Genomic DNA, 18,865 nt, shown 5'->3' on the forward strand with positions numbered 1-18,865 from the left:
AAAAACTTTAGAACCCTTTTGTCTTCGGTCTTCGTCACGACGGTGCTTCCGACTCCTCTTCTTCGTCACTTAGATGTTTTTCCATGGCTGAAATCGATGCCTCTGGCGCCGGAGTACAGGCAGAGTGTGGCGAAGTTCCAAGATCCAACTGGTTATATTTTCAAGATTGAGAAGGAAGCTTCAAACTACAGCATCTGCAAAATCATTCCACCGTTTCCACCTTCTTCAAAGAAATCCGCCATCGCCAACCTGAACCGGTCACTTCCGAACCCTACATTCACCACTCGTGTTACTCATGCTGAAGGAATCCCAATGTTCTCCTGAACTGACTTGTGAAGTGCACTCAAGTGGAAAAGGGAAATCTTGCCCAAGCTATTCAAATTAGATTGGACCTATTTCTTTTCTTTTTTAAACCGATTGGACCTTTTTCTAACTCAGTTTCAGTTTTGTTTTTGTTTTTTTGCATATATGTATTAAATGTTCCGTCTCCCAATGTTCTGCTTTTAGTTTCATTTTCTAATTCAGTTTTAGTTTCGCTTTTTTTTTTTTTTTTTTTGTAAATATTAGTTTCGCTTTTTAGTTCCACTATATATTGAGGATAAATTAAATAAGAGATTAATGTATTTGTAGGATATTCGAAACACATAAATTCAATTTATTTTGTTTCTTTTGAATATTTAATTAGTTACGTGACTTATTATGAGTTGTTATATGTATTAAATGTAAATTATATTATATATATTAAAAATATTATTTAATATCAAAACGTGTCCCAGCGTGTCGAAATTTAACATTTTTTAAAATTAATGTGTCGAAGTGTCGTATCGTGTCGTGTCCCGTGTCCGTGCATCATAGATTATAACGTTTAGCATTGTCACTACGAGTAAAGGTCAAAGATTTGGAAACATGTACTCTCTTACAATTATAAGAATGCCTACAACAAATCCAGGTATGTGACATTTAGTAGCACCTTTTACATGTACATACACATGGTATAAATCAATGTCATGAAAACCCAAATAAGACCATTTAGCATATCAAATGTGCAAAGATGATTTCACGAGCCCGTTCTCTCGTTGTAACCACTCCAAACTCATGTCTGTTTTCATCATCACCAAAACCAAACAGAGACTCTGCTATTCTGGAAAGGCTACACCACAAGGACTGGTTAACCCCAAAAGAGGTAACCAACCTGGTTAACTCGCTGACTCACCCATCATCAGCACTCACACTCTTCAACCTCTACTCTTCCCGCAAGGACTATAACCCCACCGAACCTTTCTGCACCTCACTCATCACAAAGCTCGCACAAGCCAAACTCTTCGACCCAATTCACACCCTCCTCCAAAGACTCAAACTTGATCAAAACCCACAACAACGACGTCATTTTTCGGACGAGTTCTTCTTCACCCTCATAAGGGTCTATGCCCACGTGTTCAACCGCATTGACAGAGCCGTTGAAACCCTCTTCGACATGCCCAGTTTCGGTTCCTGGCCTAGCACCAGAACCTTCAACTCGGTCCTCAACATCCTCGTGAACGCGAAGCTGTACGAGGTTGCCCACGAGGTTTATGTCGCGGGGCCCACGAGGTTGGGGGTTGAGGTTGATGCATGTTCCTTGAACATTCTCATCAAGGGGCTTTGCGGGTGTGGGAAATTGGAGGATGCATTCAAGGTGTTCGATGAATTTCCCAAGATGGGGTGTGAGCCGAATTTGAGGACTTTCTCGACTTTGATGCATGGGTTGTGCGAGAGAGGGATGGTGGATGATGCTTTTGGGTTGTTGGAGAGAATGGAGAGGAGTGGGGTTTGTGCTGATGCTGTTGTGTTCAACATCTTGATTGGTGGGTTGAGGAAGCAGGGGAGGGTTGAGGAGGGGAAGGAGATGTTGGAGAGGATGATGGGGAAAGGGTGTTACCCCAATGAAAGTTCTTACCAGGAGGTTTTGTATGGGTTGCTTGATGCTCAGAGGTTTTGTGAGGCAAGGGGGGTCATGGAGAGGATGGTTTTGAAGGGGTTTGGTCCTAGTTTTGTGTCCTATAAGGTCATGATTAAGGGACTGTGTAAGAGCAATTTGGTTGGGGATGTTGATTGGGCTCTCAGGCAAATGGTGAAGCAAGGTTTTGTGCCCAGGATGGGAATGTGGAAGCAGATTGTCAAATGTGTGGTTTCACAAGAAACTGGTTCCGGTTGTGTTTCTTTTGATGGTATTTTGAACTAGGAGGATTAACTTCATGATGAATGAGTGTCTTCTACAGGAAAATTTCTTCGATACTCTATAACGAAAGTTCAGTATATCTTTTATTAAATTTGAAAAAAAAAACAAAATAGTATAAACGACTTTTATCATTTTATTCATCCTTTTATGGTTATTTTTACCTAAGTCTCACTTTTTCCTATTTTTAATAAAAGAGTAGATACTCCTATTACCGAAATATGTTTCTTCTACAAAGAAAACCTAAGAAATGCATGGATTAAAATGGAAAAAATAAAATAAAATCTTTTTTTATAAAAGGAAGTGCGGAATTCGGTATTCTCTTCCCTTCTACAGATGTGAATTCCTTAACTAAAAACATGATGCTCATCAAGCGTACTATGTTTCTGAACTCTGCTGATGATGACTGCTTGCAAAAGCAAGTGGAATGTTGGCATTCTCACAAAATCTTAGTCCAGTTTGTTCTTCAGTCTTTCAGAGAAATTACAGTCAGAAATGATTTAACATGTTCAGAAATGTATTACTTGCTTCGTTAGTATCACTCTTCATTCGAGTATGGCAAGATACCTAAAACTAAAAGTGCCGTCCTGAATAATTATATGTTCTCATTTTCAAGAGACGCCGTGGACCATTCAAAAATTGGTTAAAACTAGCTCTCTTTAATGCTGCTATATGAGGGCAAAATCAAATTGTAAATCTTTATTTTTTTTTCTTGTTTATGTAAAAGTTATTTACATGCTTATAAACTTCTATACTGAAAAAAAAATACAACTTCCCCAGCATCCGAAACATGACCATGTTCATGTAATAAGATCTATCACGATCACCAAAACTACTATAAACAGTAACCAAAATCTGCCCAGTGCTACAAAGCATCAACAAGGAATGGTGTACAAACAAACAAACATGAAATGCTGGACCAAATAGACAGTTGCCAAGGCATTCTTAAGCTGGACAAAAAGTAAACATCTCTTTTATCTGCCACCATTTCCTCTATCATGCTCTGGTTCAACAGATTTCACTAGACTTTCTAGGGTGGTCTTCAAGATGAGTGTTTTTCATTGGAGCCTTATTGTCCACGGAAGTGTTAGATGGAACTCTCTGAACCACATTCACCCTGGAATTAGGGGAACCATTGCTACATGAGGCCATGGGCTGGGAAACAACTTGAGTTCTTTCATCTCTGGGTGAATGAACTGAAAGAGATTCATCATCCGTAGAGTCATATTCATTTTCTCTTTGTGGAACTGCATGTGAGTCCCCTTTAGATTTCCTTGATCTACATGAAAGAACATGCTTTAAGCCACGAGCTGATTTTTCTGCTTGTTTCAAAATATTCTTTGCCATATCCTTGACATTTCCCTTGTTTGGGCTCTCAGAACCACTCCCTTCAGGTGATCCTCCTCCTTCTACCTGAACCTTACCAGTTGGAAAGCCAGAAATGTTGTCCTCCATCACAAACTGCAAATTAATCCCTTTGGAATCAACTGACCTAATGTTAGCATGTGGAGATGGAACTTCCTCTCCAATATAACCTGACTTATCCTCCTTTTTTTGACTCTTGTGAAATACTGCACCAATCTTGTGCAGGCCTCTCCTAACAGATTTCATTTTATGCTTATCTTCAGGATTTTCATCAGGACTGCTGCTGTCATTGTTCAAGGATCCAGATATTGCTGAATTACAGCTGCCAGCTGAATCATTAGGCTCGCATTGAATTTCTGTATCAAGGCGACGACTCTTCCCTTTTCTAGGCTCCCAAGTTTGGGAAACTTCACTTCCTGGCTGATGAACCCAAATTCCTGTCTCCTTTTGCCCTTCAACATCTATAGGCTCAAAGTTATCTGCCAGCTTTTGAGATTTTTCAGATGTAACAGATGAGAAGGAACTTTTATTAGTAGTCTCATTTGCAAAGGAACTTTTATTAGTAGTCTCATTTGCAAAGGAACTTTTTCTTTCTTCAGTGTCCACTGTTTCTTGGTCACGTGCAGTATCAACTCCCTGTACAGATAAAATTCAAAATTGAAATGAAACACCAACCACAAATCTAAAAACACAGTAGCAATTTGTTACATTTCATGCAGACTAGAACCATTTTTCATTTTTATCTGTATTCTGTTCTATTTATTATAATGCTTCTTTTTATTTAATATTGCTAAGTACCACTGTAATTGAGAGAGAAGTTACCTTTCCATCATCTTCAAGAATAGTAATTGCAAGATGCAACCTCCCAGTTTTTACGTTCTGAAGTGGCAGCCACATATCATGTCTTTGCCCATCCCTAAAATCACTGATGTTCACAGAACAGTCCCTGAAAAACAGTAAGACATTCAATTAGTCTCATGAATATATACAGAATAATTGGTAGGAAATCATGGGAAACATACACAATGAATAAAGGTAGCACAGACAGGAAGACAATCAATGACCAAACAAAGTGGTAGAAAAGAGGTTGAACCAAATATATAAGAAACATTGACATACTTGTGGAAAATTGAAACATTAAACAATCAGAATTCTGATTCAGTAAACCAATCTATGAAAATATATGGTGGACAGATATACAGATTCCGAAGTAGTATATGTTGCATCATCAATTAATTTCAGAAATTTTGGGAGTGGCAAGTCATGCAGTCTAACAGAAGCCAAAATTTTGGAAATATGAGAGAGCGCCAAATGGTTCTTTAATTGCCCCCTGGTTTCTAAGATCTTATCAAACACAGTATGCAAAAATCATTGTTATCAAATACAAAATAAATAAAAGTTGACATCCCAGTATGCAACCACACATACTAGTTAAAAGTATGTACTCAATAATAGTGAGATTGATATCATAATAATACAGCAACAAACAAGTCAGGATGAAGTTGATTCTCAGGAGAAAAAAATTTAAAATAAAGCAAATATATATTAAAGAAAACATCATATTACAAAATACAAAGTTTAGACAACAGAACAAACCCAAGGATATCATCATAGAAATGGTCCTTGTCACGAACTTCAATGGCCAGTGTATTGCTAGATTCCCATGTTATGATGGGAATTTTAAATTCCTCGTGCCATTTTGGAGTAAGTGTTTTCTTTTGTATCTTTGACTTGAATCTGTATCCACCCAAATGACCTTTCACATAAGGATCCGCCAATCCTGAAACATACTATAATTTGTTACACACACACATACATATATAATATATATGTCACTATTAGGTGAGAGTGAGTGCATGAGAAGAGTTCATTTTGACCATTCAATTGCACATGGATGGTCCAAATTAGTTTCAAACAAAATCAATCTTGACCATCCATGTATGATTGTATGGTCACGATTAGCTCCTCTCACGCTTTCACTTGATAACCTATATATATTTGTAGAGTACAGGATCCTTTGACACCAAATCTTAACTGTTGATTTCATAAATCTAACGGTTATAATTTATTGAAAATTAATAATTAATTAATAAATATGACCCAATAAATTATAACAATTAAATTGGCGGAAATCAACGGTTAAGAATTGGTGTCAAAGAATCCTGCCCTATATATATATATATATATATATATATATATATATATAATAAGAAAAAAGGATGAAACAAAAATCATCACAGATAAAGGGATAACCATTTAGATCTGATGGCTTCATGTCAGATGCTTCAACAACTTCTACTTTTGCATAAGCAACAGGGTTCTTCTCATCAACAGAGAACCAAGGCTCTATAACATTAAAAATTATGAATGGATGAGTATTTAATAAATGCAAAACAATTATGTAAAGCATAACCTTTGTTATCATATATAAACCCCAGGCTTACAACTAAAAGATATATATAATAGTGATTCTAGAGGATTATGAAAATCTTTACTATAGATATGTGACCAGAGAAGGTTCATGGCTAGAATTTTGATGACAATTATACAGTTTCTCCAGAATCGATTTCTGCAACTGAAATCCTATGACAGACATTTACCTGAATCTGGTGAAATAAATTTCTCAACATCAACAACCAGCATATTGGGCTGCAAAATTTTTATACATATCAATATAATAAAAAGTTCAAAAGCTATAACAGTTTTGAAATATAAGAAACTACAAAAAGATGTGAAGAATTCTCAATAAATTTATATTTTTATCACATTGTTTAACATCTATCAAGAAGCCAAGAATCCAAGACTAGAAAAGTACACAAAAATAACAAGAAGAGAACATCATAAGGAGAACAAACTTCACCTCAACAAGTGTCTGTTCAAAAGCAATAGACAGAAGCTTATCCTGATAAAATAATAAGTTAACACAAATTACTTCCAGCAAGAGCAAATAAAAGAAAGAGAACAAAGAAAATTGCAGAGAAAACAATTATTCTGCATAAAACCAAGTTATACTTACTAGCCACCCAGCAATCCCTGGTAGTTCTGTCACATCAACCCCATGAGTAAAGATAGGTTTGACAGTCATTTGGAAATATGGAGGTTCAACAAAGCATATGCGCAACCGGCCAAGAAAAGGCCATGTCCGGAGAAACTTTACCCCAACCAAGACCTATAGATAAGAACTGAAGAAATAATTAAAATAATAAAATAACAAATAATATTCAAGTTTTATTTTATCTCCTTTTCTCTCCTAACTTCCTAAGAAGATACTTATAGAATCTGCATTTCATATAAGAAATTAGCTTTGAACTATAAAAATCTCATAATGAATTAATCACCGAGGCTTTTCTTAATATAAACTTTAATACTTAAAGGATGGTGGAATATGTGATTAAATAAAAAAAACTTCTTTTTCCACCATCCCATTATCTCTTTATATCTTCTCTTTAATTAGAATTACTAAATTATTTGAAGTTAACTTACAAACTCCACACCACCATCATCCCTCGTCAATACATCACTATCTACTCTTTCTTCAATAGAAATGATAGTTTGTAAGAATCAAACTGCATGTGAAAAATATTTTAGATTTCACTCAAAAAAATTTGGATACATGTGCACATCTCTGTATCCAACCCTAAACCCATTCTTTTATAGAGTAAATAATAGGTAAAGAATTTTAATATTCAACGAATGAGTTACGGTAAAATTGAAAATCGAGTAAATACCCTTTTGGGTCCCTAACAAAAAACACGGTCTCCACTTTAGTCCCTTACAAAAATAAATTAGTCAGTTAGTCCCTAACAAATTCAAAGTGGACCCATTTTAGTCTTTTTGAGGGACTAATATGGGTCTTTTTTGAATTTGTGAGGGACCACGATTTCAACTAAATGGGTCCACTTTGAATTTGTTAGGGACTAACTGACTAATTTATTTTTGTAAGGGACTAAAGTGGGGACCGAGTTTTTTTTTAGGGACCAAAAAGGATATTTACTCTTGAAATTCCATAGCCATACCTTCCCTTCAACATGCATTCCCGTAATGTGCAGCTTTGCCACCATTCCAAATCCCAATCTTTTTCTTAGCTTCACAGCAAGTATTGCACTCATATCATCGGCCGTGAGAAAATTCATTCCTAACTCCAGAACCTGCATTGATTACCATAATATCTAGATCAAATCAGAAAAAAATTCGGTTGCAGATGCTGAACAAGACATTGTCCTGATATGCTGCTTTAAAATATCACATACCAAGTGGTCATCATTACTCTGCCGAAGTACCCTTATTTCAGTAAACAAAGGTGGGTTTCTTCCCAAGTATAGGTGCTGTACAACGGCTTCTTTCTGCAAATATAATAAATAGATATCTATTAATATATACGCAAACACAAGGAACAATTTTTATACTCAAACACAAATACATAAAACTAACCAAAATATAAAAGGGACAAAAAGGAAAAAGTTTCACATCTTTCTTAATCAAAGTCTTGGAGAATATGAAATTCATATCAGATATTAACATTTAAACAACACAATTATCAAGAAAATGGTTGAAACTCAAATTGTCTGATCAAGCAATATAGAGATAAATAGCTGAACAGTATGAGTCATACAGCAGTCCAAGGTTTGTACTTCTCTAAGAACCAAGGTATGATAGGGAGTAAAATCTTCTGAGAAGCAATCTGTTCCATACATATAGGCCATATGTTTTCAACTGCATGGTTCAACCACCGGACTGTTTCAGAATCAGAAAGCACCTGAAGTACAAGAAAGGCCATTATGCATGTTATATCAGTAAATCATCATAACATCACCCTTTTCAATTAGAATACCACATCTCCAGTAATACTTTAAACTTGCAATGATAACATAAGATCGAAGATACTAAAAAAATTGAATATTAATTTACTACTAGGGAGTTTTATAATTTGAATCATTTCTTATTCTCATAGTTTTAGTCCTTTTATCCTTTAATTAAATCATATAAAATTTTATTTTCGTCATCAAATGAAAAACATTGCTTTCAATGACACAAAACATTAATGTTGGACTATCATCTAAGAGAACCTTACTGATAAGTAATAATTCATTCAAAACGCAGCAAGGGGGGTGGTAACATAGATGTGGATTTCAACTTAGCCTCTTCTCTCGGTCAGATTCTGATTCAAGAGTTAAGCGAATGGTTTAACTTCTATGAAAAAATTAATTAAGATATTAGTTTGTTTTACTTCATTAACCACTGTTCATTTACTTGAAACTTATTATTTTCCCCTCAAACTTCAATATCCATAAAATCGAATAAGCATGCTTTAGCAGAATTACCCTTCTCTGATTAGCTTGTTTCCTCTCCTCATGCTGCAACTTCTTCCGCAGCCTCGTAACATAACGCTCGTGAACCTTTCCAAAGGAAAAGATCAAAGTCAGAAATATAATATTCCTCCCCCTTTTTCTCTATCATTAATATAAATACAACAAAACAGATAAAATCCAGACTAAGCATCCAGTTCTAAGTACTAAGAAGTATCCATTTTTTATTTCCTTCCCACATAATCAACCAAACAATCAAAAAGCAAAAACTAAGACCAAAAGGGGAAGCAAAAGCAAATAAAGAATATCCAAAAGTTGCAAATCGCCAGGTACGATCCTCACCAGAAAAAGGTAGATCAGAGCTACAAAATAAACAACCGTGTGGCACCAGTCGAATGCAGAAAGCAACCAGAGCCCCATCAACACGATTCCCACATGATGCAAGATTGAAACTTCCGTTATATCCATCCCTTCAAAAACAAAAACAAAAACAAAACAAAACTGCAAAAACCAACCCCTTTAACTCAAACCAAGACTGCTTCCAATAAAGTTCAAAACTTTATGAACACCCCTTAATCCAAATCCAATCCTCAACACAATACCACACCAAATGCGTGCCCCGAAGAGAACCCCACATTTTATATATTAAAAAAACTGAGTCTTTGGCCTTAACCCCACTTGCCCAAAAGCACTAATTCATTAAATATTCAAATCCAAAAGAAGATATTGCACTGTTGTGACGTGAAAAAGGAAGAATAGGAATTTGGGTCAAAAAAATGAAGAAAATCAATGTTAAAATATTGATAGAGGAAGTGGAGAGGGTATAGTAGGGCGTAACTTTGAAGAAAACAAGTGTGTACCAATTAGGGGTCCAGGGGGTTTGAATTGAATGATTTGGAACAGTGAAACGGTGCCGTAATGGACAAGTAACGGGCCAAGACGAAGGAAGTAACAGATAGAAACAAACGGAACAGTAACCGCTTCGTCAGTTGTTGCAAAGAGCATAGGTAAGAGGGAAGGAACGAGGCATTGTAACTCGTATTTTGTCGATTGGTTGCCACGTGTCAAAACTTTGAACCAATTACAACGTGTCGACTCTCAGATGATTAAACTGCAAGTCACTTATCAAATCACAAAAGTTGCGTATAATGGTTTGCAATAACCGTGTTGTTACATGAATTATATATACAGATAACTTATTCTATTTTATTTTTTTTTGTTTATCTTTCACTATCATCCTCCAATATCGTTAGATTAGAATTTTAAGAAGAGAGAAAAAGATAAATGTTAATCAAGATTCTAATCTAATGGTGTTGAAAAGTGGTAGGCAGGATAAATAATAGGTAAAATAACTTATCTCATATATATAAGAAGGATATGAATTCCCTCACGTGAATTTCCTCATTTTAAATGACATAAAGTTATGTAGAGAAAGATAAACACACAAAAATAAATTTTTTTTAAATTTAAATTAAAAAAAAAAAATAATTCACTTTTTCTCCCATGATTTCCATTCCTTGTGTCTATCTCTCTTAAAATGAGATAACTTATGTCATTTAAAATGACAAACACCAAACCCTTCAAAATTATATATATATTTTTATCTTATTATCAATAAATAAATGTGATTAAATATCCATTTAGGAGATCTAAATCCATATAAGACAAAGTAAAAACTCTTATACCATGAATTGTGTTAACCATTTACGTGTCTAATAAGGACAGTTAAATATAAATAAAATGTATGGTTAAAATTGTAAGTATAATTTATCTCGATATAAAATAGAATTTTTTTTTACCAAAAATATTTATTATTTATCTAATTATCATTAAATCAGAAAGATAGATATAAAAACATTTTTGGTAGAAAATGATAAAAAAAAATGAAAAGAGAAAAAATGATAAAAAAAAAATGATTAGATAGATAATAAGTTGGTAGTGATTTTTAGTAAAAATATTTTTCTCTATATATATACACAAAGATAGATATAAAAACAATAAATTTTATATATAATTTTAATTATTTATCTAGTCATAAATTATGACTTAAATAATTAAAAAATAGTCATTAAATATAAATAAAATTAATGACTGAAGTTAAAAATATAAGTTATATCAATTTATTTATATATATGAATAAATGCATTATTTTTTAAATTAAACAGGTTGTATTTTTTATATATTTAAAAATGAGTTTTAGAAGTTAAAACTCTAAAGAGTGAACACTATCGTACTCAGCATGGTTGTCCATTTTTTTTATCTAATTTGATGGTATATTATATTTATTTAATTTCAAAAAATTAAAAAAGACAGAGAAGAAAAATATATATATTTCTATTCGAATATAACATTTTTTTATACATAAATACAACCTGTTTAATTTAAAAAATAATTTAATTCCAAAACAATGAAAATATAATCTTTTTTTTATAAAAACCATTTAACTAATATTATCATATAAAAATGGAAAGACATCATCCAAATTTTTTCAACCAATATAGCCAAAGATATTGATTTTTAAGAAGGGGTAAAGTGGTAATTATGTATAAAAAAGGGAGGGGTAAAGTGCAAAAAAGTGAAAAAAAAAAAACACATAAAAAGAATGGGTCCCTTTGTATAAAGGAAGGATAGGAAACCGTGGCATAATCGTGGGGAAATGTAAGATGGGTTGTCGCTATCTTCTCTTGTGATGGATAATTTCTGAATGGGTCCCGCTGAATTAATGGTAGATAACGATACCTTTGCAAATAGCCATGCATATGAAGTATGATTATGGAGTGCCCCCCTCCAATGGCCCCTTTTAACATATCAACAGTTCAACACGATTACAAGAACACCGGCACATCACGTGCAAATCCCTTTTAAGTTTTAACACTCAGATAAGGGACTTAGCTATAAATAAATTTCATTTTATTGATTAATAATTTTTTTAGCTGTTGGTTGAGTTTCCTTAGTAATGATAGAAGTTAGTTAGAACGTGGTGTAATTGTAATTGGTATACATGAGGACATGAGGACATGAGGTAATAAATCATTAAAAAAAAATTATCTCAATTTTCACGTTATTCTTTTTAATATAAGAAGGAAGATGAAATATAAATAAAACTAACTAACCAATGTTGGGAGACTGACATCATTCCTTAGCAACTCCAAGCTAGGATGCACTGACACTGATACGGAACGTGACATGACACATCGACACGTTAATTCTGAAAAATATCATATTTTAACACGTTTGATATTAAATAATATTTTTAATATATATAATACATATAACAGCCCATAATAAGTCATATAACCAATAAAATATTCAAATTTTATAATATAAATATAAAAACAAATTCATATCTTATTAATTTTTCATGTCAAATTTTATAACAAAAAAATTGATTTTAAAATTATTTTTATGTTTAGTTAATAAAATAAAATTTAGGCTATCAAAAAATAAATAAAATAAAATTTAGACTTTAAAAAAAAACGTGTCGGATGCGTGTCGGAAGGTTGACTGCATGTCGAAAAAACGTGTCGTAACATTGACCGTGTGTCCTAAAATGTTGACCGCATGTCGAACGCGGGTCGGAACATGTCGGAGCGTTTCCATGTCCGACACGCATCTTTTCAAAAAAATTGTGTGTCGGTGCTATGGAGAATCCAAGCATCCTTGTGGGAGAATATTTATTATGTGGAATACCATTTTTTAGGTGGTACTTTAGTGTAAATGAAAGGATAAAATTAGAAAAGAGAGCACATAATAGATAAAAAGAAAAAGAAAAAATTGGTGTTATGAGAGAAAACATCAAATTATTAGATGATCCTGGATCATAGAAAATATTTCCTCTTGTGTGAGGGGGGGGGGAAGCAAACACTTGAATATCTCAATTCTCTCCCTATGTGTATGGGATATTTATGTGTACGGGATATAAAATTGTTTGTTTAGGATAGTCCTAATGCGACATAGAGAGAAGGCATATGATGACTGTAAACTCAATTGTTCAGTATTGTTTTGCTTTTTAATTTATTTGTGTTTTAATTCGTGATCGTGTTACTTGAAGTATTAATATATTGTTTACTAGAAACATTATAGTTAAAAAATATAAACAAATAATAATTAATGTATTTTCTTAATTAATTTCGCATTTGTCTTCTAATTTACATTATATAATTGTAGATCATTGGTCTTTTCTAGGTTAATTATAATTGAAGAATTAAATACTGTACAGGGCCTTTAAAGCTATGAATGTCAGGAATATTTTGCTGCTGGGAAAATGTGAGAAAACTTTTTGTAATCACTAAAGTTAAGTTCAGTACATTCGTAATCTATTTATATTAAAATATGTAGATGGATTTTAGGTGTTTAGAAATTCGCAAAAATTTGACCTACATATCAAGACTTTGACCAATTTGAATAATAATTTATCGATATGTCACGCCCCATTTCGAATTTCCTAAAATGACACGTTCAATTCTGCTACACCACCAAGCGAGACTGTAAGATGACACGTGGCGATCAAACATGGAGCCACATTCCTACTGGTCTGACAAGCTGGAATTGCTTGTCAATCAACCAGTCTGCACACTCTGAAAAGCAAGACACATGTCTCCCTCGCACCATTCGCGCTGGTCAGTCTAGCTGGATTAGTTGTACGTTCTGCAAAGCAGGCCACATGTCAGCCTACCACCATTCGCGCTGGTCAACCAAGCAAGATTGGGTGTACCCTCAGACACGTGTCAGCACCCCCTGAATCGTGCTGGGCTGCCTAGCTGGTTTGGGTCGTACTTTCCCAACACATGTCAACACCCCCTTATTCACGCTGGGCTCTCTACCAAGTTTGGTTCTTCTATAAATAGTAGCAAAACATGAACATTCCAGCAACCAGAAGAAGTAAAAAAAGGTGCGCCAAAATTGCGAAGGTTAGATTCTGTAATCATTTATTTTCTCTTGTAATTTTATGTTATTAGTTAGAAAATGAGTGACAATAATGATTCAGTAATTGCTTTGTTATATTACAATGGAAGAAAATATTTGGGTCCAAATGGCCAAGTTTTCGAAGGAGAAACGAAAATATTTCGTATGAGCCCGCGGTGTAGTTTTAATGAACTAAAGAAGACAATATATCAGAAGCTGAGATTACAACGAGACCAAGTTTTATCTCGGTTGACTGCTAGATGTGCCTCGGGACCTGAAAGTTGGGTTCCTGTAGAGATCGTTGAGGATGAAGATGTTGCCTTAGTGGTAGATGCATTTCGAAATCATTCACACTCCACATTTATTAAACTATACGTGGAAGTAGACTCCGGTGGACAGTGTAGCAGTCAACATTTTCTCCCTTCTACTCACTCTATCAACATTAATATGGAGCCGGTTATGAGTCCTCAATATTCTCTCCCTTCAATTAACGTTATTCACATTAACATAGAGCCAGTTGTGAGTCCTGAAGAAAGAAATGTGTCACCCGAACCACCCCTTCCCAAAGCAATGTGTGCAGAATATGATGTTGCTCACGATATGTTTGATCCGGCATGGCGTGCTGACAGTTCCAACGAAGAGGTGGACGAAGGGTTAGTCCCGGGAAGTGACTCCTCGGACACCAACGTGGATGAAGATTTTGATTCATGTCCGTCCACCGCTGCGTGTTATGCGGTTCCTTCTCCGGGTATTGTTGGAACGCACGAGCCCAGAGTGGCAGGTTAGTAAATATAAAAAAAATTGTGCTTATACATACTTGCATGTTGATTCGTATACATTATTAATGTACTGCTGATACAGGTGAAGGACAGACACCATTTTGGTCTCAAATAAGTCATTATAGGCGTATTAACTGGGCTCACCCAGATCAGGAGTTGCCAGAAATAGATGGAGCACAGGTACCTAGCTGGCAGATGGGTCATGAGCTGTATAAAGACCAGGTATTTGACAACAAGCACGATGTTCAGATGGCGATCAAACAATTTTGTATGGGGCAGCACCACACCGCCATTGTATGTAAAAGTGATACGAAAAGATTAATCATGGTTTGCGAAAATCACAACAACAGTTGTCTGTGGAGGGTGAGGGCACACGTTAAAAATGGAGGGACAAAATGGATTATCGGCAAGTGGGTTAACGAACATAACTGTGTTAACCAGACTCTTTCTCAAGACCACAAGCAGCTGGATTCAAATTTCATATGTTCAATGATTCTAGGTATGTATATCTGTTACAATCTGCGATTTTATATAACTAAGTTATCATAAACTAATTGTACATCCAAATGCAGAAATGATAAGGGAGGAGCCAAATGTGAAAATTTCTCTCATCTAAGAAAGGATAGCAACAAATCATGGATTTCATATATCATACAGGAAGGCCTGGAAGGCAAAGCAAAAAGCAATTGTCAAAATTTATGGGGATTGGGATGAATTATATGGTTTTCTGCCAAGGTGGTTGGACTACATGTTGAAATTTTCACCTGGGGCTGTATATAAGCTGGATCTTAATGATCATTTTGTTGACAACCGGTTGGATCAATCTCGAAAGGTGTTTGACAGGGTTTTTTGGACTTTCAAACAGTGTGCTGATGCCTTCAATTATTGCAAACCTATGATCCAAATAGATGGTACGCACTTATATGGTAAATATCGGGGGACCCTATTAATAGCAACTATGGTTGATGGAAACAATTACGTTTTACCCATTGCATTTGCCATGGTAAAAGGGGAGAATCTTGAATACTGGTCGTGGTTTCTAGCCCTAATACGAATGCACGTGACACAAAAAGACGGCAGTTGTCTTATATCTGATCGACATGCAGGCATTATATCTGCCGTCAACAATGCCGCGCTGGGATGGCAGCCACCTAAAGCATACCATGTGTACTGTATACGGCATCTTGGTAGTAATTTCAACCATAAGTTCAAGAACGTTATGTTAAAGAAGCAACTGAAGAAGTTAGGTAACTTTACATGTTACAATTCTTGTAATGTCTTTTATTTGGTGTTGAGTTATGTCATACACTTATGTCATACTTACTATATGCAGGTTATACAACTAGCCGGTTAGATTTTGATAGTAATTTCAACCATAAGTTCAAGAACGTTATGTTAAAGAAGCAACTGAAGAAGTTAGGTAACTTTACATGTTACAATTCTTGTAATGTCTTTTATTTGGTGTTGAGATATGTCATACTTACTATATGCAGGTTATACAATTAGCCGGTTAGATTTTGATGTTGGTTTGGAAAAATTTAAAGAAGCAGGACCTCAAATAGCTGCCTGGATAGATCGTATTCCGAAAGAGAAATGAAGTATTGCATACGATGAAGGTGGCAGAAGGTTTGATCACATGACTACAAACTTGTCAGAGTGTGTTAATAAAGTCTTTAAGGGTAGAAGAAACCTTCCTATCACGGCATTGGTGCAGCTCACATATGCCCGATTGGTGGAATATTTTGTGACACACGACCAAGAGGCACGTGAGGAAATGACCAGGGGTAATCGTTTCACAAAAGTCTTTTGGCAAGCGTATGAGAAAAATCAGCAAAATGTCGCAACACACTGGGTAAAGTTTATGACCCTCAGAAGACACGATTTGAAGTGAAAGAATCGTACAATCAAAGAACTCATCGTGGTGGAAAGAAATGGTCGGTTTCATTACCTGATCGAACATGTCAATGCGGTGAATTTACTGCTTTTAGATACCCCTGTAGTCATGTTATAGCAGCATGCACATCCACAAATCACGATCCAATGCAATACGTTGATCCGGCTTACAGTGCCGCATATCAATGTCAGGTATACGCAGGGCAATGGTACGCAATCGGCAATGAGGATTTTATCCCACAGGGTCAGGGACCAATTGTGATTCCAAATATGTTGATGTGGCGTAAGAAAGGAAGGCCTAAAAGCAGTCGTATACAAAACGAGATGGACATACGTGAAGGGTCAACTATTCATACGCAATGTGGTTATTGTCGAGTTGTGGGGCACAATAAGCGTAACTGTCCAAGACGCCAACCTACTGAGCAGAGATAATTTATGTTGCATTCACGGTATAAAATGCTATGTAACTTTGCAGGTTTATTAATATATAAAATAGTAAGTGCACGTATCTAAGTCATCCTTTGGTTGCCAAATAAGGGTAAATGTTTTAATCGATAATATAATAGTAAGCCGAAATGTTTACACTACATCAATTAATATGCCATAAAGGTAAACATATATACGACAATAACATCATCCAAAATAACATAACCATAAATACGGTTACCTAATGTCCACCGTACATCATCCAAAAAGCCCTAATCATAAATACGTACATAAATTTCCAACGTACATGACCTTCCTATAATATAAACATATATGCGATGATGTCTAATGTCCATAATAAGCTAAATGTCCATCATACATGAGCCAACAAATGCTACACATAAATCAACATGTCAATGAGGTCCATGATCACCATGGCAGAATCTCGGGTCATGATCGTATGGGGAGAGGTTACATCTAAATCTGGCCTCTCTCTCAGGGTTCCTCCGCAGACCACCGTGCTGCTCAGCTGGTCTAACCTCACCTTGCGTAGGGTCCTGCAATGGGTCCTCCATCAAGGCTCGCTCAAGACTCTCTCGTGAAAAGGATGGAATGGAACTGCCCCCAACATCCTGCATGATGCTGGTGGCATATGTTGTAGGTGTAGGGGTCACAAGAAAGGGCTCGACCCTGTATCCCTCAACAAACTCGTTTAAGCCCTGACTCGAGTGGGAACTGCTTTCTCCCTGCCACACGGGTGCCGGTGTGGCCATGAATGTTGCCTGTGAACTGGCCTCTCCATGGTACTGGGGACTGGGAGGGGCTGTATGTGCATGTGTTCCGAAGGTAGAAGAAGCTGGATAAGCTGACCCTGGACAATACTGTGAAAAAGGCCCACATGGCCAATAGTACGGCTGCGAAGGCCCTGAAGGAAAGCCTGGTGGAAAAAATAACCCAGGGGGTCGCTGGGGAAGAACATGCACAAATATAGGTCGATCGGTGACTGAAGGCCGAGCGTGGTGTAAAGGATGTCCCTCAATACGTGCCCGTCGCGATCTGTGTGGCTCGTGAGGGGGTCATTGTGTGTGACGGACACTCGGTGAAGGCAAGTCCTCTCCAGGCTCGGTAATCCTATTTCCTTCATGGACAGCACTCAAAGCCCGCTCTGCCTCATAATGGAGAGACTCCATCGAGAAAGCACTCTGAGACTGCTCTTGCACCATGTAGTATACAGTCTCCACGCGATCGGCCTGTAAAAAAATAATCCACATAAAAATCAAGAATTAAGGTTACATAAAAAATATGTTTCTCAAAAAATAATATGCATAATAACATACCACATGTGATGCCTCAGCAGCCCTCTGAGTCAGCCATCGTCGGGTCACTCCCCTATACCATTGAATATATCTGCTATTAACAGATAAGTGGCCCTCACCTACCAGTGCATGAAGATTTTCCACCACTAGATGATCTCTGTCATTCCACTGGGCAACATAAGCAGCAAACCGAACTGTCCAGTCCACATCGGGCTTTCCCCTCAAGGTGGTAGTAGACATGTCAGGCGGGCAGTCAACAGGGGGCGCAGGGATAGGCTGCCTAAACCCAAACTGTCTGAGCACCCTATCGGGCTGCTGGTACACCACGATGTGGTAATAAATAAGAGGACAAACAGCCAACCATCTGCGAGACTGATCAGAACTCGGTTGGTGTGCATGAAAATTACGATACGACAACCAAACAATCTCATGCCTGCGTATAACATCTATGCGAAACCGAAATCTCTCCAAGTTGGCGGATCGATGCTGTCGCCTATCATATACATTAAACCTGCGTAATTAAAAAAAAATTATTAGTAACCCCTTTATGGAAAACATATCACATAACTATAATCAATATGTCTCATACTTGTGACCGTATATGGCCTCTTGGTCAACCACATCGGGAAGAGGAGGGGCGACTCGGCGTAAGCGCGTCCA

At 36.1% G+C, this 18,865-nt stretch overlaps 2 protein-coding genes across 2 annotated transcripts; one reads left to right on the forward strand and one right to left on the reverse strand.

Moving 5' to 3' along the window:
* Positions 1-1,051: 1,051 nt before the first annotated feature.
* On the forward strand, positions 1,052-2,287 carry LOC133310889 (pentatricopeptide repeat-containing protein At3g14580, mitochondrial). Its single transcript, XM_061511883.1, has one exon. The coding sequence runs from the start codon at positions 1,052-1,054 to the stop codon at positions 2,219-2,221; it is 1,170 nt and encodes a 389-aa protein (XP_061367867.1). The 3' UTR covers positions 2,222-2,287.
* A 680-nt stretch (positions 2,288-2,967) lies between these two features.
* LOC133310888 (C2 domain-containing protein At1g53590) lies at positions 2,968-9,699 on the reverse strand. The gene is made up of 12 exons (XM_061511882.1): positions 9,229-9,699; positions 8,902-8,976; positions 8,193-8,336; positions 7,831-7,923; positions 7,597-7,728; positions 6,597-6,749; positions 6,441-6,482; positions 6,181-6,229; positions 5,834-5,926; positions 5,177-5,360; positions 4,403-4,526; positions 2,968-4,216 (listed from the first exon to the last, which is right to left on the reverse strand). Exons 1-12 carry the CDS (start codon positions 9,352-9,354, stop codon positions 3,224-3,226), a joined length of 2,208 nt encoding a protein of 735 aa, XP_061367866.1. The 5' UTR covers positions 9,355-9,699; the 3' UTR covers positions 2,968-3,223.
* Positions 9,700-18,865: the final 9,166 nt, after the last annotated feature.

The sequence above is a fragment of the Gastrolobium bilobum genome, unplaced genomic scaffold (genome assembly GCF_033153095.1).
Source record: "Gastrolobium bilobum isolate Gb01-03AN ecotype WA unplaced genomic scaffold, APGP_CSIRO_Gbil_v1 utg269546, whole genome shotgun sequence".
NCBI classification, from domain to species: domain Eukaryota; kingdom Viridiplantae; phylum Streptophyta; class Magnoliopsida; order Fabales; family Fabaceae; genus Gastrolobium; species Gastrolobium bilobum.

Bases quoted from the DNA above. Each gene is read 5' to 3' on its own strand.
- LOC133310889 (XM_061511883.1), top strand. From the start codon at position 1,052: ATGATTTCACGAGCCCGTTCTCTCGTTGTAACCACTCCAAACTCATGT.
- LOC133310888 (XM_061511882.1), bottom strand. From the start codon at position 9,354: ATGGATATAACGGAAGTTTCAATCTTGCATCATGTGGGAATCGTGTTG. The intron at 5,927-6,180 runs GTAAATGTCTGT...TTAATGTTATAG, and splicing joins ATTTATTTCACCAGATTCAG to AGCCTTGGTTCTCTGTTGAT. The intron at 4,217-4,402 runs GTAACTTCTCTC...TTATCTGTACAG, and splicing joins TTCTTGAAGATGATGGAAAG to GGAGTTGATACTGCACGTGA.